General features: G+C 48.6%; 1 protein-coding gene across 1 annotated transcript; it reads left to right on the forward strand.

The window, feature by feature from the left end:
- Nucleotides 1–1,465: 1,465 nt before the first annotated feature.
- Nucleotides 1,466–11,908, forward strand: LOC107973274 (breakpoint cluster region protein). The gene is given in 7 exon segments (XM_054676157.1): nucleotides 1,466–1,471; nucleotides 8,047–8,169; nucleotides 8,171–8,219; nucleotides 9,275–9,409; nucleotides 10,355–10,460; nucleotides 10,936–11,098; nucleotides 11,819–11,908. Coding segments are annotated over 7 exon segments (672 nt in total).
- The last annotated feature ends 9,786 nt before the right edge of the window (nucleotides 11,909–21,694 follow it).

The raw sequence follows: 21,694 nt of genomic DNA on the forward strand, positions 1-21,694 counted from the left end.
ATGTTGCCCAGGCTGGTCTCGAACTCCTGACCTCAGATGATCCACCCACCTCGGCCTCCCAAAGTGCTGGGATTACAGGTGTGAGCCACCATGCCTGGCCACAATTATAGTTTTCATATAGGAGTAAGAAAAGTCTTAAATGGAAAGATTAAAAAGGATTGCAAATCACATGGCAGCAGAAGGGAGCTATAATTATAACGTGTCAGCAAGAGAACCAAAAATCACCTTTCAAATCTAGAGGATTATGGAAAGATATCTGAAAAAATTGTACACTTCTGATAAAGGCAGTTTATTTTACACAAAATGCTTACCAATAATGTGCATGAGGAAAAAGTGAACTCAGAAGTTGACAAGGGAATTCAAAGAGGGAAGAAGAATTTTTGTACCAAATGCTGCTTGAATAACAAAATATAAATATTTGCATCCCATTCTCACTCCATACGGAAAACAAATGGGTACTTCTTTCTAACCTTGGAACAGGTAGAACTTTCTTGTAAGGACACAGAAAGCTCTAACCCTACATAAAGACATTTATAGGTTAAACTTCAGTGAAAATTAAAGGTTATCAAAAGACACTATAAACATGAATATGCAAGCCACAGACTTGGGGAAATATATGTAATACATGCATTTGTCAAATAATTCATCTCATATAAAGAACTTTTACAAGTTAACAATACAGAGGCAAACAGGCCAATTAAAAAGTAGAAAAACTTGAACAGACAGTTTGCAAAGCAAGACATACAAATAGCCAGTGGGTATATTAAACAATGGTCAACATCACTAACAGTCAGGAAAATGCAAGTTAAAATCTCAAGATACAATTTCATTTGATTTCACATTTTAGCCACTGTAATGGCAAAATCAAAACGACTGATAATACTAAATGTTGATGAAAATAAGAATTAACCAACACTCTCATAAAACTGGTGGAATTGTAAAACAACTACTTTGGAAATGGTTTAGCAATTTCTTATAATATTAAATATACACTTAACCTATGACTCAGCACTTTTACTCCAAGCTGTTGATCCAAGAAAAATAAAAATGTACATTTTTAGTACATTTTTTAGTACATTTAGTACATTTTTTCTAGTACAAGTCTATGTGTGTATGTATATGTATGTATGTGTATGTATACACACGTACACCTACGTAGACTTGTACTAGAATCTAACATAGCAGTCTTATTTACGTTAACCCAAACTTGGAAATGAGCCAATGTCCTTTGACAGTGAATAAATAAATAAACCATGGTGTATCACACAACAGTATATATTCAGTGATTAAAATAGAACTATAGAATCGCACAACAGCATGGGTGAATCTCAAAACAGAAAAATGTATTTAGAGAAGGAAGCCAGACATTGAAAAGTGTGGATGTGTGATTCCATTTATTTGAAATGCAGCCATAAGAAAAATTTATCTTTGGTGACAGAGCTCAGAAGGTAGTTGTTTTCGACCCATGAAGGTACTGACTGGAAAGAGATGTGAGAGGATTTTCTGGAAATGTTCTATATTTTGACTGGGATAGTAACATGAGGGTCTATAACTGTCACAGCTCACAGAAGTGAACATTTAAAACTTGTGCATTTTACAAAGTATAAATTGTTCCATAATTTAAAACAATAAACAGTCTCATATCATTCATTCCTTCAACAAGTAATTATACAGGCCTTGCCTTTTAGTAGTTCTGCAGCCTTGTGAAGATTTGAAGATTTCTTAACCTCTCTGAGATCATCTAGCTCAGGCCAAATGGGATAATCATAAAAACCACCTCACCAGGGTATTGAAACAAGTAGTTATAAAATGTTTAGGTCAGTGTGAGGCACATACTAGATCCTCAGTAAACATTAACTGATTCTATATTTACCATTCAGCACCCAGACTTGAGAAAGGGGCAAGACAAAGAGGAAGCTCAGCCAATATGGTTTAAAGAACACTAAACTGTGTAACAAAACTATTTTACATTTCATAGACTTTATTTTTATTATTTTGGTTGACAAGTCAATTGTATAGATGTCTTGAGTACAATGTGATGTTTTGATATGTGTACACAATGTGGAATGATTAAATAAAGCTAATTAACATATCCATCATCCAGCTCACCTTTGTGGTGGGACATTCGAAATTTACTTTTAGCAATTTTGAAATATATGATAGATTATTATTTACTATAGCCACCATACTGTGCAATAGATCTCAAAACTTTATTCCTCCTAATGAAAACTTTGTACCCTTTGAACAGCATCTCCCTGTCTGCTGTACCCCCCAACACACCCCAGCCTCTCATAACCCTTTTCTACCTGTTATTTCTATAAATTTGGCTTTTTTAGATTCCACATATACATGAGATCATGTACTTATCTGTCCTGTCTGGCTTCTTTCACTTAGTGTAATGTTCTCCAGGTTTATTCATTTTGTTGCAAATGACATAATTTCCTTCTTTTAAAAAAATGCCCAGCAGCACTAATCATTAGGGAAATGCAAATTAAAACCACAACAATATCACTTTACATCTGTTAGAATGATTAATATTAAAAAAAGAAAGGTAACAAGTGTTGAAGAGGATGTGGAGAAAATGGAACCCTAGTACATGTTGGAGTGAATGTAAATCAGTACAGGCATTATGATAAACGGCACAAAAATTAATCAAATAACTAAAAATACAATTACCACATGAGGTCAGGTGCAGTGGCTCACACTGTAATCCCAGCACTTCGGGAGGCTGAGGTGGGAGGACTGCTTGAGCCCGTGAGGTGGAGGCTGCAGTGAGCCGAGATCATGCCACTGCACTCCAGCCTGGGCAACAGAGCAAGACTTTGTCTCAAAAAAAAAAAAAAAAAAATTACCACATGACCCAGCAATCCTACTTCTGGCTATATATCCAAGGAAATTGAAATCAGTATGTCAGAGAGGTACCTGCACCCCCATATTTATGGCACATTATTCACAACAGCCAAGATAGGGAACAACCTAAGTGTCTATCAACAGATGCATGGATAAAGTGTATGTGTGTATGTATATATATATTATTATCCTTTTAAGTTCTAGGGTACATGTGCACAACGTGCAGATTTGTTACATATGTATACATGTGCTGTGTTGGTTTGCTGCACCCATTAACTCATCATTTACATTAGGTATTTATTCTAATGCTATCCCTCCCCTATCCCCCCACCCCACGACAGGCCCCGGTGTGTGATGTTCCCCACCCTGTGTCCACGTGTTCTTATTGTTTAATTACCACCTATGAGTGAGAACATGCGCTGTTTGGTTTTCTGTCCTTGCGATAGTTTGCTCAGAATGATGGTTTCCAGCTTCATCCATGTCGCTACAAAGGACATGAACTAAACTGGCTAGCCATATTTAGAAAGCTGAAACTGGATCCCTTCCTTATACCTTATACAAAAATTAATTCAAGATGGATTAAAGACTTAAATGTTAGACCTAAAACCATAAAAACCCTAGAAGAAAACCCAGGCAATACCACTTAGGACATAGGCACGGGCAAGGACTTCATGACTCAAACACTGAAGTATGTATTTTTTTAAAGAAAATCCTCTTCAGTGATTTTCTAGTTTTTCTAGATTTTCTAGTTTTTCCATGCCTATTTTCAGCAGGTTGCATTAACATGTACGTGGTGACTTAGCTTTCTGAAAAGAGCTATGGTATAATGAATATATGCCACTTGCCAGAAACCATGGTCAACACCATACATACCTCATTCCTAAGTGACCTATAAACATAGCAAGGCTGGCATTACCATGCCCATTTTATAGATGAAAAGATCAAGGCTTGGTGATGCTAAGAGACAGGTCTAAAGCTACAAGTTTACAAAGTAACAAAGTCAATTTAATCATAAGCACATTTATTTCTTTGTTCACTTTTCAGATACAATGTTTAAAAATATGTCAAATGATAAGCATTTCCTATTTGTTTTACTCTGAAATATAGTGATGTCCTTTGCCAGCTACTTAAAAATGTTTTGTCCTTACTCTGAAATATGAATAACTGATGTGTTTGTTTTTGAGACAGGGTCTTACTCTGTCACTCAGGCTGAAGTGCAGTGGCATCATGTCGGCTCACTGCAACCTCTGCCTTCCAGGCTCAAGTGATCCTCCTACCTCAGCCTCCCAAGTAGCTGGAATTACAAGCGTACACCACCAGGCCTGGCCGATTTTTTGTAGAGATGGGGTTTTGCCATGTTGTCCAGGCTGGTCTTGAACTCCTGAGTGCAAGCAATTTGCCCACCTTGGCTTCCCAAAATGCTAGGATTATAAGCATGAGCCATAGTGCCCTGCCTACTGTTGTTTTTTGATAACTTGTTTGCCCTCTTCCTCCCTTTCTTACCCTCCCTCCCCTGATGGTCTCCCTCTCCTTTATAGATACAGGGCCAGTGGCCTCAAGCCAGTACCTTGGATGTTTACCTCTACTGTATTTTGGGCTAGGACATTATAATTAAATTTAATAACTATTGAAACAAACGTCAAGTTAAGATTTTGCTACAAGAAAGGTGGGTGGACATATATTAATAGTTTGGGAGTAACTGTCAATCTTTACGTTCCTGAGACCTTATATTTTATTTATTTATTTATTTTGAGATGGAGTCTCGCTCTGTTGCCCAGGCTGGAGCGCAGTGGCATGATCTCGGCTCACTGCAAGCTCCACATCCCGGGGTTCACGCCATTCTCCTGTCTCAACCTCCCCAGTAGCTGGGACCACAGGCGCCCACCACCACGCCCGGCTAATTTTTTTTTTTTTTTTGTATTTTTAGTAGAGACGGGGTTTTACCGTGTTAGCCAGGATGGTCTCGATCTCCTGACCTTGTGATTCACCCGCCTCAGCCTCCCCAAGTTCTGGGATTACAGGCGTAGTAAGCCACTGCGCCCAGTCTCTTTTTTTTTTTCCTGGCAGTTACTTTCTAAATTACATGTGTTTTTTTCCTTTAAAACCTTTATTGTTGACAGGTTTTTCCACTTACATTATTTATCTTGCCTGGGCCATGCTCTTCCCTAAAAATTCCACTAGAGAGAAACTAGCTTCCAAGCTTTTTCAGGTTGTTAGCAGAAGTAACTTCCTTGAGGCTGTAGCTCCGAGGAGCTCAGCTTTTTGCTGCCTGTTGGCTGAAGGCTGCCCACAATTCCTTGCCATGTGGGCTTCCTCAACTTAGCAGTTTACTTCATCAAGCCAGCAAAGTGGATATGTGTCCCAGTCTCCTACGACGCAGTCCTAAATAATGTGGTGAAGGGAAGTCGTAATCAATGTCATCAATGGACTCAGATAAATCACATCATTTTTGCTGTGTTCTCTGGGTTAGAAGAAAGTCACAGGTCCCATTCACATGGAAGAGGAAGGGATTTCACAAAAGCATGGACACCAGGCACTTTATATCTATCCATGCCCACATTTTACAGAACAAGAGAAAGACCATAAAATGAAACTCTTGAGAAATGATCATTCAACATATGACTTTAGTTGCCAACCTCTCAGGCTACTTTAAAAAATATAAACATATGTTCCAGTTTAGATATATGAATATTTGAACACTTTCCTGGAGTCCTTCTTTTAAGATCACAAATAGGGAATATAACTTTATAGCTTAGATGATATATAAAAAATAAAGATCAGATGTAACCAGAAACTGAGTTTCTTTTTTTTTTTTTTTGAGATGGAGTCTCACTCTGTTGCCCAGGCTGGAGTGCAGGGGCATGATCTCAGTTCACCACAACCTCTGCCTCCCAGGTTCAAGTGATTCTCCTGCCTGAGCCTCCCAAGTAGCTGGGACTACAGGTGCCTGCCACCATGCCGGGCTAATTTTTGTATTTTTAGCAAAGATAGGGTTTCACTATGTCAGCCAGGCTGGTCTTGAACTCCCGACCTTGTGATCTGCTTGCCTTGGCCTCCCAAAGTTCTGGGATTACAGGCATGAGACACTACGCCTGGCCCAGAAACTGAGTTTCTACTCTGGCAAGTTAAACATAAAAAATTAGTACATATCAGGCTGGGTGGCTCTAGGCCACATGCAAGCAAGCTGCAAACTGAATTGCCTCTGCAGCTGCAGAAGGCTAATTTCTATATTGATATTTGGAAAAACTAACAGCTAGAAAACACCACTCTACTCATTTTTAAAAATAAGATCATATTAAGTGATGTTACATGCATCATTTATATATTGCTCGCAGTGCCAGCATCCTCAAATATGGTTTTAATTTTGGTAGATATCTTGCTAGGGGGAGCACATTTCCAAGTTATCCACATATAGGGCCCTCTTTCCTTCTCTTTCTGTCCACATGCAACCAGATGCTTTGTGGAGTTAAAGTTGACATTTATTTAAATGCCACTTGGTGTCTGGTTTTTTCACCTTTAATTTAGGGTTTTCTGGCTGGGATGTAAAAGAATCACTTGGAGGGATTTTTCAAAATACCAATGGCCAGGCCACTAGCCAGTCAATCAGCAGCAAAATCTCCTTGGATGGGACCTGGAAGTCTTTACAGTTTTCCAGCATTTTAATGAACATCCCTGATTAAGAACCACCGGGTCTTAAGAGTGTGGCATATGTATTTTTCAAGTTCCTAGAAGCTCTCCAGAACAACAACAAAAAAATCTGCTTTATTCTCTGCCTGGTGTTGATGCATCAGTCTCTTTAGCCGTTAGTCTGATCCTGGAAATTTATGGTCATAATTTGATGAGCAATGTTGGGAATGACTTCTTCTTTTTTTTTTTTTTTTTTGTTTTGAGACAGAGTCTCACTCTGTTGACCAGGCTGGAGTGTAGTGGGGCGATCTCCGCTCACTGCAACCTCCACCCCAATACTTTCATTTTTAAATATTATTTATGGCATCCAGATTTGCATAAGATGGACTGGGTCAATGGCCATGCCCTTTATAAATCAATATTCTTAAGTTCTGCAAATTCAGTTTCCTAAAGAGCCAAATCACATCCTACTCATCAGCAAGGCGGGTAGACATCATTTTCACAATCACTTCTAATTTTCCACCATTGTAAAAAAAAATAAAATATGTAATCACTTTCTTATTGTAAAATAAAGAATTTACTTTTCCAGGACCTACTGCCTCCCTGTTCCCCCCCCCCTTTTTTTTTTCAAACAATCTTGAACCCTTTGTCACGAGTCAGTTGCCAAGAAAAGCCTATTTGTTGGTTTGAGAGCAGTTCATGCAGACACAGACCACTTCCTCTGAGAATTCATTTGCTTCCCCAGGATGGAATCTGGCTGGGCCTCTGACCTTGCTGGTCACGTGGGCCGGGGCCTCCATCAGTCATACCGTGGACTCCTATCTGTGTCTAAATACCACGCCCCACCCCTAACTGCACGGCAGCCACTCGCATAGCACTCTGGGAGGGCTGTGGGCATGAGCAGCGAGGACTCCATCAGCAGCTCCCCCAGATAAGCCCTGCTAATGAGGGGGCTTGCAAAGCAGCTTTGATGTGCTGGTAAATCCAGGTGCAAAACAGAACTCAAGTTAAGGCCTCCGCACAGCACTGCGTTCTAACTGTGAAGGATTCTTACTCTAGTGTCCTGTGTGGAGGTATTGGAATTGTCCATTGCTAAGACTCAGAGGAGAAAAGCACTTAGCATCGCAGGACTTGGAGCACCGGTGCTGAGGCAACCCTTCATTCATTCGTCGGATGTGTGTTAAGGCCCAGGGCAGGGGTCAGGGATTCTCCTCTCACACAGCACGTGGGTGGCAGGACCAACACCGGGTCTGATCTCCCAGCTGGGGGCACAGGCAGCTAACCCCAGGCCTGGAATCTGTCAGATGCCCTTCCTGTGCTGACTTGACTTAGACAGGCCTCCTGACCTTCCCGCAAAGATCATGCGTGATTCGCAGGGGTTCTGGCCACTTGAAAGGTTCCTGAGAAAGTACATGCAATGAGGACAGAGCTTGCAGAGGGAGGACAGGCATGCAGAAGGCTCTGTGTGCAGCCCCAGACCTGGGTACCTTCGTCACCGTCCTCACCCCACCTCCGGGTGTGCAGATAGGGAGCAGGTCTCCTGTGTTATGGCCCCAGCAGGGCTGTTAGGACACTGAGAGCATTCCCTCCTCCCGCAGGAGAGAGAGGTCCAAGGTGCCCTACATCGTGCGCCAGTGCGTGGAGGAGATCGAGCGCCGAGGCATGGAGGAGGTGGGCATCTACCGCGTGTCCGGCCGGTGTGGCCGCAGACATCCAGGCACTGAAGGCAGCCTTCGACGCCAGTGAGTGTCGGCCTGCGCAGGACGGGATGGAGGTGTGGGCAGTGGTGTCCACGATGAGATCTCAGAGTGCTCCATGGCCCAGGCATGTCACATCCTTCTCTGTGTCTTTTCTTCATTTACTGTTTTATTATTTTTAAAAAAGAGAAAACAAGAGTTGTACAAACAGCTTCTATAGAAGCCAGTTTTTACACCATCGTACCCACTCGTGGCACTTGGTGCGGTGGACCAGGGGCTTCTGTGGGGACTTGGCCTTCCTGCCTTGGGGGTGGACAGGAGGTGGAAGCCCAGGACTCAGTGCGGTCTGTCCACTGCCCTGTATGAGGATGTGGTGGGCAGAGGGCACTGATGAAATTCAGTGCAGGCCGGGGCTGCAGCCTCTCCGCCTCCATCTCACCAACCCTCACAGGCTTTGAAGGACCCGGACCTGCCTCAAATGCCAGGGGAGGGCACTGAGACCCCAGAGGGTCCTTCCCAGCATCTTCAAAGCAACAGGATTTTGTGCCTGCAGACCCTTCTTTGCAGCACACACCACCCACCCTGACCAGGACCCTTAGAATGCCCAGCATCCCTGGGAGGGCCCCGTGGTAGTTTCAGCTCCCTCTGAGGGCCCAGAATGGACCTGGCCTGTGGTGAGGATGTAAGCACCAGTGGCCAATTGGGTCCAAAGGAAGACACCAGTTCAAACACTGAAACCAATCAGATTCTCCCACGGCCTTCCTGCTATCAGAAGACACTGGTGCAGGGGTGGTTGCTATGTACAGGGCAGAGCCACCCAATCCCCACGCAGGCGCTGTGTCCTGCCATGCTGGCCTCCTCCTGGCCATCACATCAGGCCAAGCAGGGGAGAGGAATGGGAATGCCCATGCACCCCTATCAACTCTGCAGACACAGAACCATGCACAGCTCTTGGGAGGAGTCAGATGAGCTGCTCAAAGCCCAGGAGGGATCCGCACAGTGGTCAGCATGGCAGGGACGGTGCTTTAGCCAAGGCAGGGATGGTGGGTGACTCACTCAGGATCTTTAAGGAGGCCGCTGCATTTCCGTGCTCTTTCCAGATAACAAGGACGTGTCAGTGATGATGAGCGAGATGGACGTGAACGCCATTGCAGGCACGCTGAAGCTGTACTTCCGTGAGCTGCCCGAGCCCCTCTTCACTGATGAGTTCTATCCCAACTTCACAGAGGGCATCGGTGAGCACTGGAGGCCTTGGCCTCGTGGGAGACGTCTCCTCCACGTGCACTGCTGCCCTCAGAGGCTGTGAAAAGTGAGGTGTGGGAACCTGAGCTGTGCTTCCTCTGCCATGGTCGGAATTTTAACCCAACCTCAAAAAGCAGGGGACCAAAACTGAGCCTATCCTGGAAGGCCTTGCCCATCCCCAGAGGGCTCCCCATCCATATTTCTCAAGGAGGCCAAGTGGGTGAAATGGTCAGCACTGCCGTGCTGTGGGGTCCTAAAGTCTGCTGTCCTCCTTCCTGCAGACCAGGGCTAAACACTGGTGCCCAGGTGCTCTTGCCATGGGTCCTGGTCCAGCCAAGCATGGTTTCAAACATGACCTGACCCTTAGTCAACCTGGAGGCTGATGTCTAGAGTGGGCGCTGGAGCGTGCAGCACCTGTAGCCTGTTCATCACCCTTAGGGCAGGTCTGCCTCCCGGGCCCATGCACAGAGGACCTGGTCTCCCAGCCTGCAGGTGCCCCTGTGGTGTCCAGGACAACGAGGGGGTCTCTGCGTACTTGGTGGGGCTGGGACCCTCCCACTTCCCACCTCCTTGTGTCCCTCACTCCCCTGTTTCATTCCATGCTGAGCCTCCCCTGTCTTGAGCTCCCTGGGGAGGGGGTGGTGGCAGGAGTTGCCCAAGGGCAGCTCTGCCCATCAGCAGCTGCTCTAGCGGCTCCTCCTGCTGCTGTTCACCGGGTGCTGCTGACCCCTGTGAGGTAGAGAAAAGGCGTTCAGGTGGTTCACACCCCACACAGGTGCCCCTCACAGGGTCCTCACTGGTGGCCAGCGCTGTGGGTGTGACAATGATGACAAGCCTAAACTGTGCAAGGACTCGTGTCCCAGGCACTCCATGTGACCACCTCGGGAGAGGTCTCTGGCTTGTCGTAACCCAGAGGAGTAACCCACTGCCTCCTGCAGCTCTTTCAGACCCAGTTGCAAAGAAGAGCTGCATGCTCAACCTGCTGTCGTCCCTGCCGGAGGCCAACCTGCTCACCTTCCTTTTCCTTCTAGACCACCTGGAAAGGTAGCCCAGCTCTCTTGTGGCTGCCCAGGACTCCAGGTCTCCAGGCCGTGGGGTGCCCCTCTGCTCCCACCAGACCCCCAGCACCAAGGACCTTTTCCCCTGACCCCTGTCTACAGTAACTCACTGCTTCTAAGGACTAGCACCACTGCCACCCCCGCCCCTGCCTCTCCTCTTTGCCACCCTCCTCCCTCTGCACTGTGGCCTTAACAAAGAGCTCAGAGCTTTGGCCGTGGCCAGCAGTGCACTTGGACCCACCTCTTCCCTCCCAAGCACATCATGAAGACCTCCCCATCAGCCCAGAGCTGGCCCCTTGTCCTGGGCCACTGAGACCCAGAAGTACCAAGGCTGGAGTCAGCTTGCAGCACAGCCAGGGTCGAGGTCACTCCCTCCCTGAGGACTCTAGCACGGCACAGCCCCTCTGCCTCTCTCCTGGTGGTGGTGTTGAAACAGCACCCTCTGCTTCGGTCCTCTACAGGGTGGCAGAGAAGGAGGCGGTCAATAAGATGTCCCTGCACAACCTCGGCACGGTCTTTGGCCCCATGCTGCTCTGGCCCTCCGAGAAGGAGAGCAAGCTCCCTGCCAACCCCAGCCAGCCCATCGCCATGACTGACAGCTGGTCCTTGGAGGTCATGCCCCAAGTATGGGAAGACAGCCTCCAGCCCATGCAACCCCAGCCTGACAGAGGTGGCCTCTGCCTGCCCCACCCCCAGTCCTGCCCATCTTCCGACTTGCATTGTATGTGGTGGTGGCTGAGATTCAGAGACAGGGACTTGCCTAGGTTTGCATGGATGGGAGTGATAGGGGGAGCCTAGGCCACCTCCTGGTCCTGCTGGTGCACCTTGCTGGGGGCTTAAAACCACCCCAAGTGTTCGGGTGTGGTGGCTCACGCCTGTAATCCCAGCACTTTGGGAGGCCGAGGCAGGACAACTGAACCCAGGTGTTTGAGACCAGTCTGGGCAATGTAGCAAACCCCATCTCCAGAAAAAATACAAAGAAAAATTAGGCAGGCATTGTGGCACACATCTGTAATCCTAGGTATCTGGGAGGCTGACACAGGAGGATTGCTTGAGCCCAGGAGTTAGAGGCTGCAGTGATCCATGATGGAGCCACTGTACTCCAGCCTGGGGGACAGAGCAAGGCCCTGTGCATCTCTAAAATAAATAACCACCCCCCACCCAACAAGTCATGCCTTGTCAGGACCCCACCCCACCCCCGTCTCACTGTAAGGGGTTCATGACACCAGCAGGGGTTTCTAGCACCTGAGGTGGACTTGGGGGCTTGGGCCCCAAAGACCTCCCCACCAGCAGCTGTGAGCCCCCCTCTGAGCCACTCTCCTCTTCCCCACTCTGCGAGGGCAGGTCGAGGTGCTGCTGTACTTCTTGCGGCTGGAGGCCATCCCTGCCCTGGACAGCAAGGGACAGAGCATCCTGTTGTCCACCGATGTCTAAAGGTCCCAGTCCATCTCCTGGAGGCGGACAGACGGCCTGGAAACCTCTGGCTAATCCGGCCATCTGTAGAGTGGGAATCAAGATTTTCTGAGGCATCCTTGGACCACCCCCAGGTGTCAGGCCATCTGCCAAGAGACAGCGGCCCAAAGCAGAAGGACAGGTGGCCTGGGCAGATCCCGCCCAGGTCTGAAAGCCCCAGGCTGGCCTCAGACTGTGGGTTTTTTTTTTATTTTTTTTTATTTTTTTTATTTTTTTATTTTTTATTTTCTTTTTTATTGATCATTCTTGGGTGTTTCTCGCAGAGGGGGATTTGGCAGGGTCACAGGACAATAGTGGAGGGAAGGTCAGCAGATAAACAAGTGAACAAAGTTCTCTGGTTTTCCTAGGCAGAGGACCCTGCGGCCTTCCGCAGTGTTTGTGTCCCTGGGTACTTGAGATTAGGGAGTGGTGATGACTCTTAACGAACATGCTGCCTTCAAGCATCTGTTTAACAAAGCACATCTTGCACCGCCCTTAATCCATTCAACCCTGAGTGGATACAGCACATGTTTCAGAGAGCACAGGGTTAGGGGTAAGGTCACAGATCAACAGGATCCCAAGGCAGAAGAATTTTTCTTAGTACAGAACAAAATGAAAAGTCTCCCATGTCTACCTCTTTCTACACAGACACGGCAACCATCCGATTTCTCAATCTTTTCCCCACCTTTCCCCGCTTTCTATTCCACAAAACCGCCATTGTCTTCATGGCCCGTTCTCAATGAGCTGTTGAGTACACCTCCCAGATGGGGTGGTGGCCAGGCAGAGGAGCTCCTCACTTCCCAGTAGGGGCGGCCAGGCAGAAGCGCCCCTCACCTCCCGGACGGGGCGGCTAGACTGTGGGTTTTTTATGTGGCCACCCGAGGGCGCCCCAAACCAGTTCATCTCGGAGTCCAGGCCTGGCCCTGGGAGACAGGGTGAAAGCAGTGGTTTTTATGAACTTAACTTATAGAGTCTAAAAGATTTCTACTGAATCACTTGTCAAGAAGCGCCCTCTCTGGGGAGAAGGGAACGTGACTGGATTCCCTCACTGTTGTATCTTGAATAAACGCTGCTGCTTCATCCTGTGGGGGCCATGGCCCTGTCCCTGTGTGGGTGGGGCCTCTTCCATTTCCCTGACTTAGAAACCACACTCCACTTAGAACAGGGTTTGAGAGGCTTAGTCAGCACTGGGTAGCGTTTTGACTCCATTCTTGGCTTTCTTCTTTTTCTTTCCAGAAGTATTTTTGTGCAGAAATGGGTCTTTTGTTGCCGTGTTAGTCCTCCTTGGAAGGCAGCTCAGAAGGCCCGTGAAATGTCGGGGGACAGGACCCTCAGGGAGGGAATCCCAGGCTACGCACTTTAGGGTTCGTTCTCCAGGGAGAGCGACCTCGTCCCCCGATCCTGACCGCCCTTCCGGCCCACGCTCTCCTGTTTGGCTTCCACAGGCCTGGACTTCTCTGGCTTCTCTGCCCACACACTCCCTGCCCCCAGTGTCCCTGCCCCTGCCCCAGCACAGGTGACGTCATTTCTGTCCTCTCAGCTCAGTGGACTCGCTCAACTTTTGTATAAGTCTCCACTTGGTGGTAGCAGCTTGCTGATGACTTGTTTTAAAACTTTCATCCTAAATAACCTTTTGATACTTGAATATTTTTAAGTTTTATACATAGTTTCTAATTTTTTCCCCAACAGATCCAGATACCTAATAAGATGCTGGAATGTAATCCCTGGACACTCCGTGTCCTGGCAGCATTTGGTCTTCCTCTAAGCGCCTGGCTCCGCTGTTCTCAGGAGTGGGTTCTGAAGTCTCTGGAGAACAGAATACGTGGAGGGTTAGGAAGGGGCCAGGCCTAGAGACGGGAGACTCCCTCCCGGAGCAGGTGGAGGCACAGGACCATTCGCTACCCCATCTGCCGACACCTGTGGGGGAGCCCAGGCATTCTTTGTAAGCCCTCCTGACCACCTGGCTCAAAGAAAACAGAAGCATGGAGGCCGCCAAGTATTTTCAAGAAATAACCCCATGAACATGGCATCACTTTTTTAGAAAGAGGGGCTTGGGGCAGGCAGAGGAGAGAAGGGAGAGCAAACTGAGAGCCAAGTTTCCAGACAGTCCTGCAAGAGGAGAGGATGCAGCTGCCCAGAGGGAAGCAGGATCACATTTAAGGAAGTGTGTGGGGTCCCTGGATGACACCAGCACCCAGTGCGGCTCTGTCTGGCAACTGCTCCCAAGGCGGCAGGAGTGGGTGTCCCCTGTGTGTCAGTGGGCAGCTCCTGCTGAGCCCGCAGCTCACTGGTGAGCCTGACAGCGGGGCCATGTGCCTGACACTCCTCTCTGCTTGTGGACCTGATGAGGCAGGGAGCAGAAAACAGCCACTTGAAGGCTTTCTGTCTGCGTCTTTGTGCAGTGTGGATTTAGTTGTGCTTTTTTCTTGCTGGGAGAGCACAGCCACCATTTACAAGCAGTGTCACCCTCATGGGTGGCGAGGACAGAACAGGAGCCTCTGCTCTCTGTACCTATCTGGGCCCGGTGGGCTCCCCTGTCCTGGCTTCCATCTCTGTCTCAGCGACCATTCAGCCCTGCACAGGAACACATGTTGCTTAGAAAAGCCAAATCCAGCCCTTGTCTCTGCCTCCTCTGGTCTCATGATGTGCATCTGTTACCATGAAACTGGAAACCAGTCTATCAATGTCTGTGCCAATTTTTTATTCCCTCCCCGACCTCCTTCCCCATATGACTTTTTATTTATGTAGGATGTGTGCTGTCTAATGATGGGATGACCACACTTTTCCATGTTCTAAAAGTGCTCCTCTCCCGCAGGGTCCCAGGGCTGGTGGTTGCTTTGGGTCTACAGCTATGTCTTACCCACCTCCTGCCTCAAAAGCCTGTGTGGTGGCAAAGCCGGTGTGGGGCTGGGGAACGCAGCGTTCTCCAGGAGGGGGACCCGGCTCTCCTTCTGCAACGCAGGCGAAGGCCTAGATGCCAGTGTGACCTCCCACAAGGCATGGCTTCCAGACTCCCCGACCAGAAGTGATGCTTTTTTGCCTCGGGCCCTGGGTTTGAAGCAGCCTGGCTTTCTCTTGGTAAGTGGCTGGTGTCTTAGCAGCTGCAATCTGAGCTCAGCCACCTACACACCACCGTGGCCAACACTTTCATTAAAAAGTTTCCTGAGACGACTTGTGTGCATGTTGATTTCATGATCAGCACCGCTGGGAAGAACCCCTGAGCCGGTGGGGTGGGGCTGGAAGCAGCAGGTGCAGTGATGGGGCTGGGTGCCTAGGAGGCCTCAGTGCTCAATCAGGCCAAGGTGGCCAAGCCCAGGCTGCAGGGAAGGCCAGCCTGGGGGGTGTGGGTGAGCACAGGCAGGCACCAGCTGGGCAGTGTTAGGATGCTGGAGCAGCATCCGTAACTCCACTGAGTGGGTTAGTCTGGTTGGGGCAGGGACCGCTGTTGCTTTGGCAGAGAGAGATGATCCCCACTGGGGAGAGGCTGTTCTGACTCTGCAGGTGGGACAGGGACAGATGGCCACCAGGGTGACCCGGCTGGTCTTCCTTTGCTATGCTAAGCCCTGGGACATGGAGGATTCCTGCCACACAGCCTGGGCCCAGGTTCTTACCTGTGGCCACCGCTCTGGCACGAGCCCCTCAGTCTTGGGTGGTTTCTGCCTGGTCCGGGATTTGGTGTTGCTGCTGAGTCCAGCCTTTCCACCAGCTCTGCATGGGCCGTGGGTGTTGTCAGCTGCCTCCCGCCTTGGCTTCAGTAGCTCACCCAGCTTACAGGGGAGCTGCCCTGGGCTGGAGATGGGCACGCACCCTGGGTCCTACTTGAATGAATGCAGCTTGAGGAGACCCAGCCATATCCACTGGGCCACAGGTTACCCTCGGCAATGCCCACATCAGCCGTCAGCCTGAGCCTCCCCAGGAGAGCAAGGCTCACACGACAAAGGCTGCCCCTGGCCAGTGAGGTGGCTGAGCCCAGCCAGGACCTTTCTCGGACTCCCGGGTTGTGGCTCTGCTCATGAGCTGCCTGGTCAGCTCTCTCAGGGTGAGAGGGGCTTGTCACACGGGCCTCTGCCTGCAGTGTGACCCTTCTCAGCTTCTCTCCGCAGCCCTGCCTGCGGAGTGTCACCGCCACCATGATCATTTCCCTGACACTGCGAGGGTGTGGGGACGTCCTGGGTAGAGACAGGGCCCGTGGCAGCAGCAGGCTCAGGGGCGCCCTGCACTGGTGGGCTGGGGACCTGGTGGAGACCATGCCAAGGGCTGGACAAGGGGACGAGCCTCCACCCTGGCCTCTCCGCAGGCCTCAGCAGCCCCTCCCACAGGCAGAAGGGTTGACACTGGGTTCTGCCCTCACTGCAAGAGCTGCAAGTGCCACGTGCTGTTCTGCCCAATCTGGTGTCTGCAGGTGAGGAAAGGGCTGCCGCTGGCCCATTTCTGAGTGTTCAGCACCTAAGGGTGACAGCACTGTCTGTCCCTACCCACTGGGTCCTGTTTGAAAATCAAACCCATGCTCACAGGCCAATTTTTTTTTCTTTTAGAGACAGGGTCTCACTTTGTCACCCAAGCTGGAGTGCAGTGGTGCGATTATAGCTCAATGCAGCCTCCAATTCCTGGACTCAAGGGACCTTCCTGCCTCAGCCTGCTAAGTAGCTTGGACTATAGCTGTATGTTTTATTATTATTTTGTAGACATGGTGTCTGGCTATGTTGTCCAGGCTATTCTCAAAATTCCCAGCCTCAAGCAATCCTCCTGCCTCGGCCTCTCAAAGGTTGGGATTACAGGTGTGAGGCAAGGCACCCAGCTCAGCCACAGAGCCCTGTTGCATCTCTCTTAATAGGAGCAAGAGCTGACTGCTCCCTCATCCCCATTCCAGAGTGTTGGGGCTGTGTTCAGCCGAGGCCGGGCCACTGGCATGGCCCAGGAAGCGGGATCATTCACTGCTGCCCCAAATCTGAGATCATTCCACCTTGACAAGACTTCCTCATCCAATCCCTTTACTTGACAGCTGGGGAAACCAATGCGCACAGAGCACCCCCAGCTCACTCGGGGTCTCAGAGCTGATCCATGAGCAGAGGCCGAGATCCTGGGATATTGTCCCCCAGCCGCCCTGTAAGCTTACTCCCTTTCTGCTGGGAGAGATGGGGCCGGACCTCGACCAGCAGCCCTGGCCTGGACATGACTGTGCTCACGCAGGTATTGAGGCCGAGATGCCCCGGCATCATATTTTTTTCTCTTTTTTTTTCTTTTTTTTTTTTGAGACAGTGTCTCACTCTGTCACCCAAGCTGGAGTGCAGTGGCATGATATTGGCTCACTGCAACCTCTGCCTCCCAGTTAAAGTGATTCTCCTGCCTCAGTCTTCCAAGTAGCTGGGCCTACAGGCTTGTACCACCACACGTGACTAATTTTTGTATTTTTACTAGAGACGGGGTTTCCCCATGTTGGCCAGGCTCGTGTCGAACTCCTGACCTCAGGTGATCCACCTGCCTTGGCCTCCCAAAGTGCTAGGATTACAGGCACGAGCCATGGCGTCACTTAAATGTAGTGAGAGGCCGGGCAAGGGGCTCATGCCTGTAATCCCAGTACTTAGAGAGGACGAGGCTGTCAGATCACCTAAGGTCAGGAGTTCGAGACCAGCCTGGCCAACATGGTGAAACTATGTCTCTACAAAAAAATAGAAAAAAAAATCCCTGCGTGGTGGCGAGTATCTGTAGTCCTAGTTACTCAGGAGGCTGAGGCATGAGAATCGCTTAAACCTCAGAGGCGGAGGCTGCAGTGAGCTGAGATGGCGCCACTGCACTCCAGCCTGGGTGACAGAGCAAGACTTTGTCTCTAAATAATTAAATAAATAAATATGGCCGAGCATGGTGCCTTAGGCCTGTAATCCCAACACTTTGGGAGGCTGAGGCAGGTGGTTCATGAGGTCAGGAGCCCGAGACCAGCCTGGCCAAGATGGTGAAACACTGTCTCTACTAAAAATACAAAAATTAGCCAGCTGTGGTGGCAGGCACCTGTAATCCCAGCTACTTGGGACACTGAGGCAGGAGAATCGCTTGAACCTGGAAGGCAGAGGTTGCAATGAGCCGAGATTGCACCACTGCACTCTAGCCTGGGCGATGGAGCAAGACTCCATCTCAAATAAATAAATTAATAAATACAGAGCAAGATTCCATCTCAAATAAATAAATAAATGTACACCTGTAATCCTAGCACTTTGGGAGGCTAAGACAGGTCGATCACCTGAGGTCAGGAGTTCGAGACCAGCCTGACCAATATGGCAAAACTCCATCTCTACTAAAAATACAAAAATTAGCCGGGCGTTTTGACGTGTGCCTGTAGTCCCAGCTACTTGGGAGGCTGAGACAAGAGAATTGCTTGAACCCAGGAGGTGGAGGTTGCAGTGAGCCGAGATCTCGGCTGCACTTCAGCCTGGGTGACAGAGTGAGACTCTGTCTCAAAAGGAATAAATAAAATATAAAGTAAAAAAAAAATGTAGTAAGATTGCAGAGTCGTGCCGCGGAAGTGTGCTGGTCCTATCCATGTAGTGAAGGCTGATTTCATACACAAATGTCACAAGAACTTTTCTTTTCTTTTTCTTTTTTTTTTTTTTTGAGACGGAGTCTCGCTCTGTCACCCAGGCTGGAGTGCAGTGGTGTGATCTGGGCTCACTGCAAGCTCTGCCTCCCAGGTTTATGCCATTCTCCTGCCTCAGCCTCCTGAGTAGCTGGGACTACAGGCGCCTGCCACCTAGCCCAGCTAATTTTTTTGTACTTTTAGAGGAGATGGGGTTTCTCCGCGTTAGCCAGGATAGTCTCGATCTCCTGACCTCGTGATCCGCCCGTCTCGGCCTCCCAAAGTGCTGGGATTACAGGCATGAGCCACCACACCCGGCCTTCTTATATGCTTTTATTGCATTTGAGCGTAGCTCTTTTACAGCGAAGATCTTTGTTTTAAATTTTATTTTATTTTTAGAGATGGAGTCTTGCTTTGTTGCCCAGGCTGGAGCACTGTGGTGTGATCATAGCTCACTGCAGCCTTGAACTCCCGGGCACAGGTGATCCTCCCACCTCAGCCTCCCGAATAGCTGGGACTACGGCATGCACCACCATGCCTGGCATATTTTAAAAATGTTTGTAGAGATGAGGTCTCGCTATGTTGCCAGGCTTGTCTCAAACTACTGGGCTCAAGCCATCCATCCATTTCAGCCTCCCAAAGTGCTTGGATTATAGGCATGAGCACCACGCCTGGCCATCACACTGTTTTTTTGTTTGTTTGTTGGTTTGTTTTGAGATGGAGTCTTGCTCTGTCGCCCAGGCTGGAGTGCAGTAGTGGGATCTCACCTCATTGCAAGCTCTGCCTTGTGGGTTCACGCCATTCTCCTGCCTCAGCCTCCCGAGTAGCTGGGATTACAGGCTCCCGCCAACACGCCTGGCTAATTTTTTGTATTTTTAGTAGAGACGGATTTCACCGTGTTAGCCAGGATGGTCTCGATCTCCTGACCTCGTGATCTGCCCGCCTCAAAGTGCTGGGATTACAGGCATGAGCCAATAAATATTTTTATAATCATTAACTACCGAGGAGAAGCTGGAGAGAAAAAAGGTGGATGAAGTTAAGGCAGAGAGACTTTGTAAGTTTCTTGGCTGAGCTTTGAGACTGTATATCAGAGATCCTATTTGAGGTGATTTTCAGCTACAGAGATAGGCCTGGTCATTTGAAAAATAACGGATTAGGTGAAGCTTGCGCTTGAAATCCTCCTTCTACTTTTCATCTTTCTCTCTTGTTTATTCTGACCATCCATCTTAGACACCCAATCTTTGTCACTTTGTGGTTGTCATTGATTTCCCTGTTATTGAGATTAGAGGTTGGCAGACTTTCTCTGTAAAGGGCTGGAGAGAAAGTACTTCAGACTTTGTGGTCTGTGCAGTGTCTGTTGCAACCACTTAACTCTGCCCTATAGAGCAAAAGCAGCCGTAGACAGTACATGGGCAGATGAGCATGGCTGGGGTCCAGTTACATTTACTTGCAAAAAGAGGGTTGGAGACTGGGTGTGATCTCACACCTTTAATCCCAGCACTTTGGGAGGCCGAGGCAGGAGGATCACTTTAAGCCAGGAGTTCAAGACCAGCCTGGGCAACAAAGCAAGACTCCATCTCTACAAAAAAATAAAAATTATTATAGCTAGGCATGGTGGTACACACCCGTAGTCCTAGCTACTCAGGAAGCTAAAACTGAGGCAGGAGGGTCAGTTGAGCCCAGGAGCACGAGGCTGTGGTGAGCTATTACTGTGCCAGTGCACTCCAGCCTGGTGACAGAGCAAGAACGGTCTCGTCAAAAAATAAACAAAAGGCTGGGCACGGTGGCTCATGCCTGTAATCCCTGCACTTTGGGAGACTGAGGTGGGCAGATCATGAGGTCAGGAGATTGAGACCATCCTGGCTAACACGGTGAAACCCTTTCTCTACTAAAAATACAAAAAGTTAGCTGGGCGTGGTGGCGGGCACCTGTAGTCCCAGCTACTCCGGAGGCTGAGGAGGGAGAATTGTTTGAACCTGGGAGGCGGAGGTTGCAGTGAGCCAAGATTGTGCCACTTCACTCTAGCCTGGGCTACAGGGCAAGACTCCATTAAAAAAAAAAAAAACCCAGCAAAAACCAAACAAAACATAATGCATATTCTCTCTTATAAATGGGAGCTAAACATGGGGACTCATTGACTTAAAGATGGCAACAACTGGGAACTACTGGATGGGGAGGGAGGGGAGGGGTGAAAGGCCAACTGTTGGGGAGTATGCTCATATCCACGTGACAAACCTGCACATGTGCCCGCTGAATCTAAAATAAAAGTTGAAAGTAGATTTAAAAAACCCCAAGAGGGCTGGGTTTGGCTTGTGTGTCCATAGCTTGTTAACCTCCGCTTTAGATATTAACTAATAGAAACATAGTGCTTATCTTCCCAGGCCACCTATTTTGTTCCTCTCCAAGGTGATGGATAGATGAAGGCTTAATCCAGTGGCCTGGAAGTTTGCTGACGCTTGTCCTGTCAGGGATTAATGAAGCATTGTTTTCTGATGAAGGTTTCATGCCGCTGTGCTGATGTGTCTTCTCTTCTCTCTAGGCAGGAAACTGCATATCTTCTGGTTTACATGAAGATGGAGTGCTAATGGAAATGCCCAAAACCTTCAGAGATTGACACGCTGTCATTTTCCATTTCCGTTCCTGGATCTACGGAGTCTTCTAAGAGATTTTGCAATGAGGAGAAGCATTGTTTTCAAACTATATAACTGAGCCTTATTTATAATTAGGGATATTATCAAAATATGTAACCATGAGGCCCCTCAGGTCCTGATCAGTCAGAATGGATGCTTTCACCAGCAGACCCGGCCATGTGGCTGCTCGGTCCTGGGTGCTCGCTGCTGTGCAAGACATTAGCCCTTTAGTTATGAGCCTGTGGGAACTTCAGGGGTTCCCAGTGGGGAGAGCAGTGGCAGTGGGAGGCATCTGGGGGCCAAAGGTCAGTGGCAGGGGGTATTTCAGTATTATACAACTGCTGTGACCAGACTTGTATACTGGCTGAATATCAGTGCTGTTTGTAATTTTTCACTTTGAGAACCAACATTAATTCCATATGAATCAAGTGTTTTGTAACTGCTATTCATTTATTCAGCAAATATTTATTGATCATCTCTTCTCCATAAGATAGTGTGATAAACACAGTCATGAATAAAGTTATTTTCCACAAAAGGACTTTGCAGTTTTAACGGGGGGCAGTAGGGATT

This window comes from Pan troglodytes, chromosome 23, assembly GCF_028858775.2.
Source record: "Pan troglodytes isolate AG18354 chromosome 23, NHGRI_mPanTro3-v2.0_pri, whole genome shotgun sequence".
Lineage (NCBI taxonomy): Eukaryota > Metazoa > Chordata > Mammalia > Primates > Hominidae > Pan > Pan troglodytes.